General features: G+C 49.2%; 2 protein-coding genes across 2 annotated transcripts; one reads left to right on the top strand and one right to left on the bottom strand.

Moving 5' to 3' along the window:
- Positions 1-2: 2 nt before the first annotated feature.
- LOC6613022 (histone acetyltransferase KAT6A) lies at positions 3-7,816 on the bottom strand. Its single transcript, XM_032717093.1, has 5 exons — positions 7,636-7,816; positions 6,285-7,153; positions 6,142-6,225; positions 1,347-6,081; positions 3-1,282 (listed from the first exon to the last, which is right to left on the bottom strand). Exons 2-5 carry the CDS (start codon positions 7,145-7,147, stop codon positions 98-100), a joined length of 6,867 nt encoding a protein of 2,288 aa, XP_032572984.1. The 5' UTR covers positions 7,148-7,153; positions 7,636-7,816; the 3' UTR covers positions 3-97.
- Positions 7,817-8,325: 509 nt separating this feature from the next.
- Positions 8,326-14,913, top strand: LOC6613021 (serine/threonine-protein kinase Genghis Khan). The gene is made up of 11 exons (XM_002037475.2): positions 8,326-8,455; positions 9,379-9,597; positions 9,659-9,930; positions 9,984-12,887; positions 12,949-13,225; positions 13,297-13,725; positions 13,787-13,993; positions 14,057-14,242; positions 14,298-14,391; positions 14,458-14,654; positions 14,728-14,913. The coding sequence occupies exons 1-11, from the start codon at positions 8,428-8,430 to the stop codon at positions 14,826-14,828; spliced, it is 4,914 nt and encodes a 1,637-aa protein (XP_002037511.2). The 5' UTR covers positions 8,326-8,427; the 3' UTR covers positions 14,829-14,913.
- The last annotated feature ends 2 nt before the right edge of the window (positions 14,914-14,915 follow it).

The raw sequence follows: 14,915 nt of genomic DNA, 5'->3' as shown, positions 1-14,915 counted from the left end.
GATTGGATTGTTAAATTGACGTAATATATATTTATTTACAGCACACATTTATGCACAGGCATACTTAATAAAGTAACATATAAAATGTGCGCATCTATTATCTGCGAATAGAACCGTTGAGAGGTAAGTAGGGGGAATACGTGGGGTACATCGGGTTGGATGGAGTGCCTCGCTGCAGCACGCAGGCATCCTGGTACTGAGATTGCATATTCATCATCTGCATCGGAATCTGCGAGTTGGGGTACTCGCCTCCCGAGCTGTAGCTTCCAGTGGGCGGGGATTGCTGCGGCGACATCCGGTAGCTGTTGATCGCTCCGTACGGGGCCATCAAGTTCGGACTGATGTGGACATTGGCGGTCCTATTGTTGCCGCTGCCCATCGGCGCCGACGTGTGCTGCACCGGGGCGGAGGGTGTGTTGCGGGTGTTCCGACTCGTGTTTTGCGCCGACGTGATTGGCGGGATGTTCATGTTGCCCGGATAGTACTTGTACTGCAGCGGCGTTACCTGCGTTTGCAGCATGTTGGGTGGCGTAGAGATGTTCCTGTTCTGCATGAGCAGGTGCGGCGGAGGGGTAGAGTTGGGCGGAATTGGATGGTGCGGAGAGGGCGCCAGATTCACCTGTGCCCCCGGTGACGTGTTACACGGCTGGCTCTCCAGACAATTAGTCAGCTGCTGCAGCTTGGACAGGCTACACAGATTTCCCGCCAGCGAAGCTGTTGCGCCACTACTATTTGCGGTGGTTATCGAGTCCTGACCTGCCTGCCGCTGATCATTGTTACCCGCCGACGGCGGACCGCCCAGAGAACTGGAGACCGGCACCCGCGGCGCGTTCTCAGCCGCCGGCATGTTGTTCTGCAAGTAAAAGTTATTGACGGCACACGCTGACGATGGCTGCTCGATGCGCTGGTGCGAGTTGGCCAGCGAGTGCACGGATCCGTTCAGTGACATCCGCTGCTGGATCACCGCCGGCATGCCCACGATGTCATAGTTCGAGGGATTCGCCGAGAAGTTCTGACTGATTTGCGGGATGGGCACGTAGTCGATGGGCTGCATGTTCTGCTGGTGTCCGTGCTGCGAGAACTGCAGGTTGTGCAAGGAGTCGTGGTGCGACTTGGAAATATTGGCCGCTGATCCGCCCTGGGGAATCTGATGATGAGTATTTGTTGTTGTTGTGGGTGGCGCCGCGTTCTTAGCGTCGCGTTGCTGGGTATTTCCGCTCCGAATTTGCTTGGGCGTGGTGGCTCTGTGCGAAGGTGTCGGCGAGCTAACTGCAATGTCCGCCTGTAGAGTGAAGTATATAGAAATTAGTACGAGTCACAAGCAAAAACAAAGTGGAATGCATTACCTGGGCATTGAGTTTCCTGCTCTGGTGCTGGTGCTGTGGATTACTTAAGAGGTTAATATTTGACGAACCTTCTGGCGCCAGATTCAAATTCAAGTTGTTCTGCTGCTGCATGTGGGAGTTCTGGATGGACATGTGCATGGGCGTCGTTACCGGCTGGTTCTGCATGGAACAGTCGGAGAACTGCCTGTGCGGCTGGTGCATGTGCACATTGGACGTGGCTGAGATCTCCTGAGGACCGTGCGCGATGGCGGAGCCAATGTTGGCCGGCGAGTCCATGTTTATCTGGGCACTGATTCCACAATCGTAGTGCTGCATGGCCGAATTCGCCGAGGACTCCGTGTTGTAAACCATGTTCGGGTTGACGTCGGACTGGCCGCCTCCCACTTGAAGATTAGCATGCTGGGCGGTGGCGTGAATGTTGGAATGCCCAATCTTGTTGAGCTTTCCCTCGCGCGAAATGACCGATGTCGAGTTGACGCCGTGTTCGACTTTTTGCTTGGCCGGCACAGATCCCGCCTGGGAAATCACTGGATTGGGCATCAGAACCGTCGACTCTGGCGCATTGGAGTTGCTCTGCCGGGGCACTGGGTTCTGGACATTGGCCAGAGACTTCATTTGCTGCGCCTGCTTCTGCTGACTTGCGCATTTCTGGTTGTACAAGGCCGCCTGGTTGTTGGCCGCGTACTCGTTGCAATGCTGCACATGGGCGTCCTCGCGAGCCGTGCTGACCACATTGACACTGGACACCACCTTGTTCTGCTCCTCCTTCTTGCCGCTGTTCTTGCGCTCCACCTTGTGCTTCTCCTTGGTCTGGTGCATCTGGTGATGGGCGTGCTGCATGGCCAGATTGGCGGACTGATAAAGGTTTTGCGTAAAGTTGTGTGTGTACGCCATTGTCGTGGCCAGGTCCTTGTGGAACTGCTTCTGCCCCTTCTGCGATGCGTCCAGGTGCGAGAGATTGTAGCCATAGTATTCCCACTGCCAGTACTGCGAGGTGTGATAGTTGGGCATCTGATTCAGTGGAAACTGGGAGGGAATGGAGTTCTGCAACTGGGCGTGTTCGTTACCCTTTAGTTGGATCTTGTCCCGAATGGGAATGGGTGCCGAGGGTGCCCTCGCATTTGACTTTTCCTCCTCCTTGACCTGCACTAGTTGCTGATCGGTTTTGATAGCTTCCTTTTCGTGAAACACTTTCGTCTTGCTGGGATCGATTTTCTTTTCGCAGCTAGTAGCCTCTGGCTTTACGACAGGCACATCTGGCACGGGTTTTTTGAGTGCTTTATCTTTGATGTCGACTGCTTCCTTGGCCATGGGCTGCTCCACTTTTTCTGGCGCAACCTTAACTGGTTGCTCCACAAGAGAGGAAACCTCAGTACGGTTTGATGGCGGATTAGATACAGGGGTTTCGGTTTTCTTGACCATCTCCATTTCTGGTTGCTTCTGTAAGGCTTCGCTTGGCTGAGCGGCCTGGAGCTCCTTAGCTTTCTCCTTCTGAACTGGAAGCTCGGGCACTGGTTTCTGCACTGAGGCCACTGGTGGATTGAGCGCGGAGTCCGGCGACAGCTTCAAGTAGTGCACATCCAACTCCAGTTTACTTTCTTCCGTGGAAGTGGAGATCTTTTCCGTACTCACAGGAGCATGTACTTGCTGCAATACTGTCTCCGCAGCGGGTGCCGGCTTCTCCGGACTCCTTGCCTTGGGCTTCTGCTCAGGAACTTCAAGCGGCTTGGTCTCCTTTATGCCAGCCTCCTTGGGACTTTCTTTCGGCTCCTGCGCGATGGCCATTGGCTTTTCCTCTGAATTATATTTCACATCCTCAGTGTTGTACGATGCTACATCAGAGAACAACGTCTTTTTGGTCTTCTTGGCCACTGCATCGAGCACTTGATCGCTGACGCTGTTGGGTTCGGCATCGTGCTTGGCCGACTCCTGGTTTTTGGCAGGACTCTCCGTTTTTGCCACTTTAGCCGGCTCTCTAGTTACTTCCTTGGCTGGACTTAGCGAGGCAACTGCGACTGGGTCTGATGTAGGATTTTCATTGAACTGAGGCTCCTCGGAGCGCTTCCCATTGGACTGCTTGCCCCGCAGTTTGGGCATAATGTTGACTGGCTTGTCGACATGCTCCTTTTCCACAACACTCTTGCAGGTCTCCTTGGCAGCAGTTTCTTCCAATTTGGGGCCATTTTCAGTGGCCGCAGTATCCGCTTGACTTTGAGCTGGCGGATTATGGTCGGTAGAAGCAGCATTGTTCTCAAGGGGCCGGTCGAAATGCTTCCTTTTGTTGGTGTGGGGGATGAGGTCGTTGCGTTTGGCCAACCTTTGAGCTCTTTTGGTCAACTGTTCCGAAAGTTCTTTAGAAGATTTACAATCCGATGAGTCGGAGAGCTCACCGAAAGACTGATCCTCAAGGTTCGGCTGAGGTGCAGTCAACTTGGGCTTCTTTGCCTCATTAGACGCTGACTTTAAGAACTCCTCCGGATATGCACGTTTTCGCTGGTTTTCCCTTTCGTCGAGTAACTTTTCCGAGCTGGGTCCCCGATTCTTGGTAGACAACTCGGAAGACTCCTGATTCACCTTCGAGGAGGTGGGAACACCCTGCTTTACGCTGATTTTGTCTTCATTAATTTCCTTGTAAATAGAATTTGTCTCCATTTGGTTGCTCAAATATTCACGATTGGAAATGGGCTTGATTATGTTGGGTAATTTCGACACCGACAGCAACGGACTCCACCTCAAGCAGTCGGGTTCTATGATTATTCGAGTCTTGCTGTTCGCCATTTTGTTATGGTGGGTCACAACCTTTTTCCACTCAATTTTCACATTAATCTGATACCTAATGTCGCCGTCGTTCTTTCTTAGCTTGATGAAGTTCAATAACTCGAAGGCCAGGGCGATGTCGGAAATAGCCAGGCCGGTTTTAATGGCAATGTCCTTGAAGGTGATCTTTGTGTAGTTGCGATGCTTGTACAAGTACTCCAACACGACTGATTTCCAGTAGGAAAAGTAGGAAAGGCGACCCAGATCCGAGAGAGGCTTCTCCGGAGTGCCCAACTGTCCCTCCTCACGGCTCAATAGGTAACTGAAGTCGATCAGGAAGCGGCCGTAGCCTTGCCTCTGGTACTGCGGCATCGTCAGGATGCAGGACACATTGTACTTTTGGGTGCAGTGCTTCTCCTTTGAGAAGTAGCCAACCAAATGGCATCCGCTTTGATCATTCTTAGTGAGAATATAGAACAGAAAGGGTTCCACGTCGTAGTAGAGTGTTTTGTGGTCGAGAAAGAACTTGGCCAGCAGGCACAGGTTCTGGCAATATATCTTGTTGACATTGCCATCCACCTCGAACACCGATATGTTTCCCTGCCTGAATATTTCAGTGCCTGGCGGCTGCTTCCAAATGCATTTGTTCTGATGCCTGTCCAGCACAGAACGACTCTTTGTGTACTTGAGGCAGAACTCGCACAAAAACAGTTTCAGCAGCCTGGCGTACTCCTGCGGAAAGGGGCTGGAGTACCAGGTTTCGATGTCCCACTTTCCAATTTGGATCGACTTGGGACTCTGGGTGTTCTGGCCGGATTTCAGGCTTACGTCGTTCACCTTCTCTATATGGTTGTTGGACATTTGAACGACGGCCTTATGGAGCACCTCTTGATACAATTCCACGTCCGTGGCGGTGACTCCAGGCGGAAGTGGCTGGTTCTCAAAGGGATTGGCCCGCTTTGTACTCTCCCCAGGCACATCCTCGTCGTTGTTGATTTCCCGCTTTCCATCAGCTTCGCTGTGGGTCTCTCTGCTGCGTTCTATCTCCTCCAGCAGTTGAACTTTCATAACAGTCTCCTCTGTTAGATACGGAATGTCATCCTCGCATTTTTCGTACGACTTGCCCGCTTCGAGGGGCATGCTCTTCAAGGGAACAATCTTTTTCTTCTGCCCATTGGCAGTCTGACGCTTAATTGTTATGCCCCCAATCGGTGCAGAGTTCTTTTCTGGAGTAGACGAAGCTACTGGAGTGCTCTTTTGCACTCTATTTGCTGCGGGGGACGTGGCAAACGTGCTTGCTGCTGGCTTGGAGTAACCAATTCCTTTGACATTGCTATTATGTTTCGATTTTACAAATATATCGATGGGGTTTTTTGCCACGGCAGCAAACCCCCAATTCTCGCTGCCCAATTCATTATTTTGCGGGGAGCCTAGGCCATCGCCTGTGCTAAGTTTAGCGCAGCTCTGCTTGCCACTCTCAAAGATTTTTCCCTTTATCGTGCTGCGATCTGTGTCGTAGTCTTCTTCCTCGTCGTTTTCGTCATCGAATTCGGAGCTGTCGCTGGAACTCTCGCTGGAGTCCGAGTCAGAGCTGGATGAAGTGCACGAATCCGACGACGTGCTCTCGTCCTGGTCGTTGTCATCGCCATTTCTGTTCCTGTCGTCGTCCTCATCGTCTTCGTCTTCACTCTCGCTGGACGAACTCGTGGAGGACAGATCCGAAAAGGTTCGCTTGCGCGTTTCCTGGCTAGCCAAGTAACCTCCCTGTAATATTTGCGACCTCTTTTGCTTGCTGGGGAACTCGAACTGGTCCTCGCTGTGGTTCAGTTTTCTAGAGCTTAAGCTGGCGGGCACTTTCCTTCTCTGGCCGTTGCCGTCGTTGTAGACACAAAGTTTCGAGGTCGAAGGACTCTCGATGTTGCCGTCCCTTTTGATGGATTGGCGCTTACTGGAGGCATATTTATACGAGGGTGTCAGTCTAAAATAACAGTTTCTTCTTTCAATATAAATAGTTAGGTTTAAATGTATTTAAGATTACCTCTCAGCTTCCATTTTAATTCTTGAATTGTCTTTCTTAAGTAACTTCGGAGTATCAAAGCCTTGCTTGGAGCATGTTTTACACCTAAATGGGGTATGAAGGGGGTAAAGTCCAGTTCAGCTCGCAATTTGACACTGACTCACCTGTATGGATGCTTCGGCTTCTTGTCTGGAATCGTATCAAGACAAGTTAAGTGAAAATGGTCCTTGCACACGAAGCACTGCAGTAAGCACGGGCCCCGGTTTCTCATTTTGCAAACGGCGCAGTCCGCGCAGTTCTGGCAATCCCAGATCGTGCCCTTGGTGACGAGCATGTAGAGCAGCACGTAGGATTGCGACTTGCATCTGCCGGCGATATTGGCGCAGGTGGTGTGCAAAGAGATCCCACACTGCTTGCAGGAGCTCAAAGGCTCTGGGATTCCGTTGAGGTTCTTCTGCGAATTTCCCGAGCAGTGGGTGCAGGACTCCTCGCCCTTTATGACCACATCCGAGACGGGTGCGCATTTCCGTGGAGTTGTCAAGGATTTGCCCTTTTTGTATAGCTTTCCCTCCTGGATCAGAAAGCCGGCATCCACGGCCTTCTTGATTGAAGCCTTAATGACGGCCTTAAAGTCCACATTGGGCGACAAGTCGATGCAGTTGAACTTCTGAATGTAGTTTTCAATGCTCTTGATGGTGGATCCCTCACATTCGCCCAGGTCGTGGACCGCCTTGGCCACCAGCTTGTACAGATTAGTGTTCTTGTCCACCTTGACGCGACGCTTGGCCATCGGTGCCTTGTAGGAGTGCAGTCCCTTGTTGTAGACCTTGATGACGGCTCCCGACTCAACAGCTTTTTCCAGCTTCTCGGCCACAATGTCCTCGTGGAACTTGTGGTGTGTGCCGATTGCCTGGCAAATCCTCTGCACGGAGGGCCTCTGCTTCTGGGACCTGATCTTCGATATTGCCTCGAGGATCCACTGCTTCCAGGTGTCCATGTTGATATCGTGCGCCGATTCCCTCATCATGGCTTACTGAAAGGCATTTCACATTAGGTTAGTAGTTGCACTGTACTGAACTCGGCCTTTCTCAATCTGTAAATCAGTTTTCAACTCATTTGGTAGTCTATAGGCACTCTATTTCAAGATACACACATAAAGATACTTTATCTGCTCGATGTAGGGAGCATCTCACGGAAGCAGAAGCAGCCTTTAAGAACCTATGTATCTGTTTTACCTATTGTCAAAACATACGAGCTTATAATTCGATTGGATTATAAGAAGTCGAGGAAAACCAATGGGCTATTTGCACTTGTGAAATGAGTAGTTCCCGGCCTTTTTTCATTCGAAATTCGAATCGCCACAAAGATAAACATTTTGCGACCGTAATTCAAGTATTTCGAGCCGTTTCCGCACAACTATCCCATTTTATGTACGTATCCACTTTACACAAACTATCTGCTGCATACACACATATCCAGATACATATGCGAACCAGTACGCTCGTATGTACATACGTTTATTAATTCGAATGCGGTGAAAGTAAGCGCAATTTTAATGCGATGCTCGAATTTATCTCAGCTCCGCGTTACACTTTTGGCGAAGAACGCATCGGAAGGCATTTAGTATCGCGGAAACAATAACAAATATTAATTTTGCAATGAAGTTTGATCGCTACTGAGTATTAGAAGGCTTTCTTGAGGGGCTATGTGCACTACACCCACAACAAAAACGCGGCTAAATGCCGCGGCGTCGCATTTGGAGTGATGGAATGGAACAGGAAGATGGCCACGTTAAATTAAATGTTTTTAGTTAAAGAAAAAAAAATTATCTTTTGGAGTGTTTATAATATATTCTTAGAATTTACTGAGTCTTCTTTACTATTTACCAGTTAACATAATATGTATCTTCATCTTAGACTTAACAGCTGAGAATATATCATTAAATGCCGCTGAGCAACCACTTATTTGCCTGTAGTTTGAATCTGTTTGTATCTATAATATATATAAATATATAATATAAAATTATAATATAATTTGATAATATAATATAATTATAAATTACTTATATATATATAATATTTATATTATATTACTTGTCATATTATCAGCTGATAAAGGCGGTGTGACCGCTCTTAAGAAAGCCAAAATACCAATGATATTTGTGGTATTTAAAGGCTGGTTTAAAAGTCAAGAGGGCCACTCTGTTTTCCAAACGAAACGGAACACTACAATTCGACAACAGTTCGGCTTTTCTTTTTGCACTATTTCGAATAAATATGGTTTAGGCCAGACGGAGCAATAACTAAGATGGAATACGAATCTTCCGAAATCAGTGGTAATACGCGCGGTTCGGTGACACCAAAATCGGCAGTTGGAGGCCGTGTTGGTTTCCCCATTGGGCATTTGTTTTTTCGCACTCTGCCAACCATACATACATATGCATATAAACAATTATTTATTTATATCTGTGCGGAAGAACCAGCCATATAGGCGAGATTCGGGTGTATTGGGCATGCTGGGCATAGGGTACGGCTCCATACCTAATATATCCTCCTGCACGGGGGGTCGGTCCAACACACATGCATGCCCCGCATACATGTTTGAAAAATCGAAATGGCCCGAATATGAATCGTAAATAGTGGTGGCCAATAGGAGAATGCGGAAAATATAGGAAAGCTGTGCATGCATGGAAATATAGCGGAATCCATTAGGAGTACGGCCTTCTGCTTGCGCCCATTGTTCTCCGGCCCAGTCACTTTGTCCGGGTCTACCTTCCCCCACGTTTCGTCTTGGGTATCCAGCAATAGCCATAGCCACAGCCGTAACCCACCCGTTTGAGCTGATTTCTGCCCCCCGAGCCGCATTTCTGAGTTGGAAGGAGCCAGGTGTCTGCGACGTCAGTGGGTGCGGCATTGTTGCGGGCTGGCAAATGTTTGCGATGCATGTGTTGGTCGGCTTTTTGGGGTAATACAACAATTGCTTGCGCTCTTGGCCAAAGGAGGACAGTCTCCGAGTTTTTATAGCTTATATATGTGTTTTTTAATGATGCCAAGGATACTTACGTATTAGGTTTCCATTAAACGTTTTAAATTTCTACCGAATTTTTCCACAACACTTTGAATATCTAAGCGTTGATTTGAAAATAAGTACCTACTAAGCAAATATTTTTAAAGATATCTATATCATATATCTACACATTTCAAGCATCAAAAGTGGTCATATCTTTTAGTGACTCAAGCACCAAATTCTACGTTGCAGATATAACCACAGGAAGCTGCAAGAAAAGGCTCACATTTCTGAAATGTATTCTAAGCGACACCACAAGCGATCAAAAATGGGCGGCCGAGTTTGGCGAGGACACGGAAGGACATCAGTTTTCGTTAGACTATCTGCTGGACACCTTCATCGTTCTCTATGACGAGTGCAGCAACTCCTCCCTGCGCAGGGAGAAGGGCGTCTCTGATTTCCTCAAACTATGTAACTATGCTTAGTGCCAACCAGATGCTATCAAGTACTTAAAACCTGAATTACCTCGCAGCCAAACCCTTCGTGCACATAGTGCGAAAGATTCGACTAAGCCGAGATGACTTTGACATACTCAAGATCATCGGACGCGGTGCCTTTGGAGAAGTCTGCGTGGTTCAGATGATATCCACCGAAAAGGTGTATGCCATGAAGATCCTTAACAAGTGGGAGATGCTGAAGAGGGCCGAGACGGCCTGCTTTCGCGAGGAGCGGGATGTGTTGGTTTTCGGCGACCGGCAGTGGATCACCAAACTTCACTATGCCTTTCAAGACAATATTAACCTGGTATGTCAGCACTCCTCTTCCCCGTTCTTACCTTATTAACACCTTCCTTTCAGTATCTGGTGATGGACTATTACTGCGGCGGAGACCTGCTTACGCTGCTCAGCAAATTCGAGGATAAGCTGCCCGAGGACATGGCCAAGTTCTACATCACAGAGATGATCCTGGCCATCAACAGTATTCACCAGATAAGGTACGTTCACAGGGACATCAAGCCGGATAATGTACTGCTCGATAAGCGCGGTCACGTGCGCCTGGCTGACTTTGGATCCTGCCTGCGCCTGGACAAGGACGGCACGGTGCAGTCCAACGTGGCCGTGGGCACTCCCGACTACATTTCCCCGGAAATTTTGCGGGCCATGGAGGACGGAAAGGGTCGCTACGGCACGGAGTGTGATTGGTGGTCACTCGGAGTGTGCATGTACGAGATGCTCTACGGAGAGACGCCCTTCTACGCAGAAAGTTTGGTGGAAACCTATGGCAAGATCATGAACCACCAGAACTGTTTCAACTTACCGTCACAAGAAACCCTAAATTACAAGGTATCGGAGACGTCTCAGGACTTGCTCTGCAAACTGATATGTATTCCCGAGAACCGACTTGGTCAGAATGGCATCCAAGACTTCATGGACCACCCCTGGTTTGTGGGCATCGACTGGAAGAACATAAGGCAGGGACCAGCACCGTATGTGCCGGAAGTGTCCAGTCCAACGGATACCTCCAACTTCGATGTGGACGACAACGACGTCCGGTTAACGGACTCCATTCCGCCGTCAGCCAATCCTGCATTCTCTGGGTTTCACTTGCCGTTCATCGGGTTTACCTTCTCGCTGACCAGCAGCTCCACCTTGGACTCGAAGAAGAACCAGAGCTCGGGCTTCGGAGATGATACCTTGGACACCATAAGCAGTCCCCAGTTGGCCATTCTGCCGAGCAACAACTCGGAGACACCGTTGGACTCCGTTCAGCTCAAAGCACTGAACGATCAGCTAGCGGCCTTGAAGCAGGAAAAGACCGAGTTGTCAAAGCAACACAACGAGGTTTTCGAACGGCTCAAAACTCAAGACTCTGAACTTCAGGACGCCATCTCCCAGCGAAACATCGCCATGATGGAGTACTCGGAGGTCACTGAGAAACTCTCGGAGCTGCGAAACCAGAAGCAGAAACTCTCCCGCCAAGTCAGGGACAAGGAGGAGGAGCTTGATGGTGCCATGCAGAAGAACGACAGCCTGCGGAACGAACTGCGAAAGTCGGACAAAACGCGAAGGGAATTGGAGCTGCACATTGAGGATGCCGTCATCGAGGCTGCCAAAGAAAAGAAGCTGCGGGAGCACGCGGAGGACTGCTGCAGGCAGCTGCAGATGGAGCTGCGGAAGGGCTCCTCAAGTGTGGAGACAACTATGCCACTCAGCATTTCCTCCGAGATGTCGTCGTACGAGATCGAACGCCTTGAACTCCAGTTCTCGGAAAAGCTAAGTCATCAGCAGACGCGCCACAATATGGAGTTGGAAGCACTGCGCGAGCAGTTCAGCGAGCTAGAGAACGCGAATTTGGCACTGACCAAGGAGTTGCAACAAACACAGGAAAGGCTGAAGTACACTCAAATGGAGTCGATTACCGATTCCGCGGAAACGCTTTTGGAATTGAAGAAGCAGCATGACTTGGAGAAGAGCTCGTGGTTCGAGGAGAAGCAGAGGTTAAGCTCCGAGGTGAATCTCAAGTCGAAGAGTCTAAAGGAACTTCAAGCGGAGGACGACGAGATCTTCAAGGAGTTGCGAATGAAACGGGAGGCCATCACCTTGTGGGAGCGGCAAATGGCGGAGATTATTCAATGGGTGTCTGATGAGAAAGACGCGCGTGGCTACTTGCAGGCCTTGGCCACCAAAATGACGGAGGAGTTGGAGTACCTGAAGCATGTGGGTACCTTCAACAACAACGGTGTGGACAATAAGAACTGGAGGAACCGGCGCTCCCAGAAGCTGGACAAGATGGAGCTGCTCAACCTGCAGAGCGCGCTGCAAAGGGAGATTCAGGCCAAGAACATGATATCGGATGAGCTGAGTCAAACCAGATCGGACCTCATATCCACACAGAAAGAGGTTCGGGACTACAAGAAGCGATACGACTCCATCCTGCACGATTTCCAAAAGAAGGAAACCGAACTGCGGGACTTGCAGAAGGGAGGCTTGGAATACTCCGAGTCTTTCCTCAACAAATCAACGCATCATGGGCTAAGCAGCGCCTTCTTCCGCGACATGTCGAAGAACTCCGAGATTATAGATTCTGCCGAGAGCTTTGGCAACGAATCCGGCGACAATTTCACTCCCAACTTCTTCCAGTCTGGCAATTCGGGCATGCTCTTCAACTACGAGCCAAAGTATGCGGGTAAGAACAGCAAGGATCATTCGTCATTGAAAGAAGCCTCGGTCAGCGATTTGTCACGCGAGGAGAGCGACCAGCTGGTCAAGGAATCTCAGAAGAAAGTGCCCGGCAACACGGCGATCCATCAGTTCCTGGTGCGCACATTCAGCAGTCCCACGAAATGCAATCACTGCACATCGCTGATGGTGGGGCTCACACGGCAGGGCGTTGTGTGCGAGATCTGCGGATTCGCCTGTCACACGATCTGCTGCCAGAAGGTGCCCACCACGTGCCCCGTGCCCGTGGACCAGACGAAGCGGCCGCTGGGCATCGATCCCACCAGGGGAATCGGCACGGCATACGAGGGCTACGTAAAGGTCCCCAAGTCGGGGGTGATTAAGCGGGGATGGATTAGGCAGTTCGTAGTGGTTTGCGACTTTAAGTTGTTCCTCTATGACATTTCGCCGGATCGGTGTGCATTGCCCAGCGTGAGCGTGTCCCAAGTGCTGGATATGAGGGATCCCGAGTTCTCGGTGGGAAGTGTGCGCGAAAGCGACGTCATCCATGCCGCCAAGAAAGATGTGCCATGTATTTTCAAGGTGAACAGACTGCCAGCGCGGCATCTCCCGAGACTAAATGTGTGCATCTTCCTCATTCCAGATAAAAACCGCCCTTATCGATGGCGGTCTTTCGCTGAACACCCTTATGCTCGCCGACAACGAGTCGGAGAAGTCCAAGTGGGTCATTGCCCTGGGAGAACTACATCGAATATTGAAACGAAACAGCTTACCAAATACTGCTATATTTAAAGTTAACGAGATTCTGGACAATACCCTGTCTTTGATAAGAAACGCATTGTGTTCGGTCATCATATATCCAAATCAAATACTCTTGGGCACCGAAGACGGCCTGTTCTACATTAATCTGGACCAGTACGGTAAGCTATCACATTTTGTGAAAAGTTGAAACTAGAAGAGGGCACAACTAAATGCTAACTAACTTTTCCAGAGATCGCTCGTATTGGCGAAAGCAAGAAGATTCTTCAGCTATGGTACATTGAAGAGGAGCAGATCCTCGTCATTCTGTGCGGGAAGCAGCGCAATTTGCGTTTATTACCAATAAGGGCATTAGAGGCTAGTGATGTCGAGTGGATCAAGGTGGTCGAATCGAAGAGCTGCATATCTGCTTGCACTGGAATAATCCGCCGCTTCCCCAACATCGTCTACTCATTTATCATCGCTCTGAAGCGGCCTAATAACCACACACAAATCGTAGTTTACGAAATCAATAGAACGCGCACAAGACACCAGAAGACTTGCGAATTCACCATTGGCTACATGGCGCAGCACCTGCAGATTCTGTCCGACATGCGATTGGTTGTGGCTCACCAAAGCGGATTTACCGCATACTTCTTGCGCGGAGAAGCAACTGCAATGTGTGAGTAGTAATAGATGGCATTGTGTGAGAGTGTTTATAACGTCTGGGTATCTTTCAATAGCTTTGGTTCATCCGGAGAACCAGTTATGTGCATTTTTGAACTACTCCGGAGTGGATGCGGTCAGGGTCATTGAAATTCTGTGCCCCAGCGGCGGCAACTTCGGGGAGTACTTGCTGGTGTTCCAGACTCTGGCCATATACGTAGACCTGCAAGGGCGGAAGTCTCGGGATAGGGAAATCATGTATCCAGCCTTCCCTACCTATATAAGTGAGTAAAAACGAGATGCGGCTATGCCTCATGCTGTATAACTCTTTTGTGGACTCATTCCAGCCTTTTGTGATGGTCACTTGCTGGTGTTTTCGGATACACATTTGGATATATTCAATACGCAGACTGCCGAATGGGTGCAGTCGATTGGACTGAAGCAATCACTTCCCTTAAACAATCTGGGAAACGTGGTGCTGTCCTCGGTCAATGACACTCCGCTGATTGTTTACCTATCCAATATTCACACAAGTAAGCTAAGTCAACTCTGTTTATCAGGGCCATAAAACACATGCTTTATTTGCAGAGGGCCTTTTGCAATACCGCGACGGAAATCGAAAGGGACTGCCGAGCATAAAGCGGAGATTCTCCATCAGGGAGATAAACAAGACCATCAAAAGGTTGGGCTTCAGTTAACCCATTGGCGCAATCGATTCGAGTCCTCATTATTCGCTTTTTATTTGTAGTGATCGTAGATCAAAGATGATATCAGCACCGACTAATTTCAACCACATTTCTCACATGGGGCCAGGGGATGGCATTCAAAATCAACGACTCCTAGACTTACCAACCACGCTCGAAACAGCCGATCAAGCCTGCAGTCCAATAATACATTCGCTGAGTTGCATACCCCAGAGTAGAAAATCCAATTTTCTAGAACAAGGCAAGCAGCATTTAGTGCACAGACTAGTCGAGTTTGCCTAATGCATATATATATTACTATTCTGTGCTTTCAGTGGATGCAAACTCCGATGACTATGGCAATGACAACATTATCTCCAGAACGCCCAGTCCAATGGCATCGTCCTTCATGGACGGCTTAAGCAATAATGATTAACTTCAGTCAATCTCTACACGTGTAATTTAATCGATTTTTTAAGATAACTGTTTGTAATAAACATATTTAATTTCTCGAATATCAATC

This window comes from Drosophila sechellia, chromosome 2R (assembly GCF_004382195.2).
Source record: "Drosophila sechellia strain sech25 chromosome 2R, ASM438219v1, whole genome shotgun sequence".
Taxonomy (NCBI): domain Eukaryota; kingdom Metazoa; phylum Arthropoda; class Insecta; order Diptera; family Drosophilidae; genus Drosophila; species Drosophila sechellia.
Note: the sequence above shows the minus strand (reverse complement) of the source record. Positions and strands in the feature narration are given on the sequence as shown.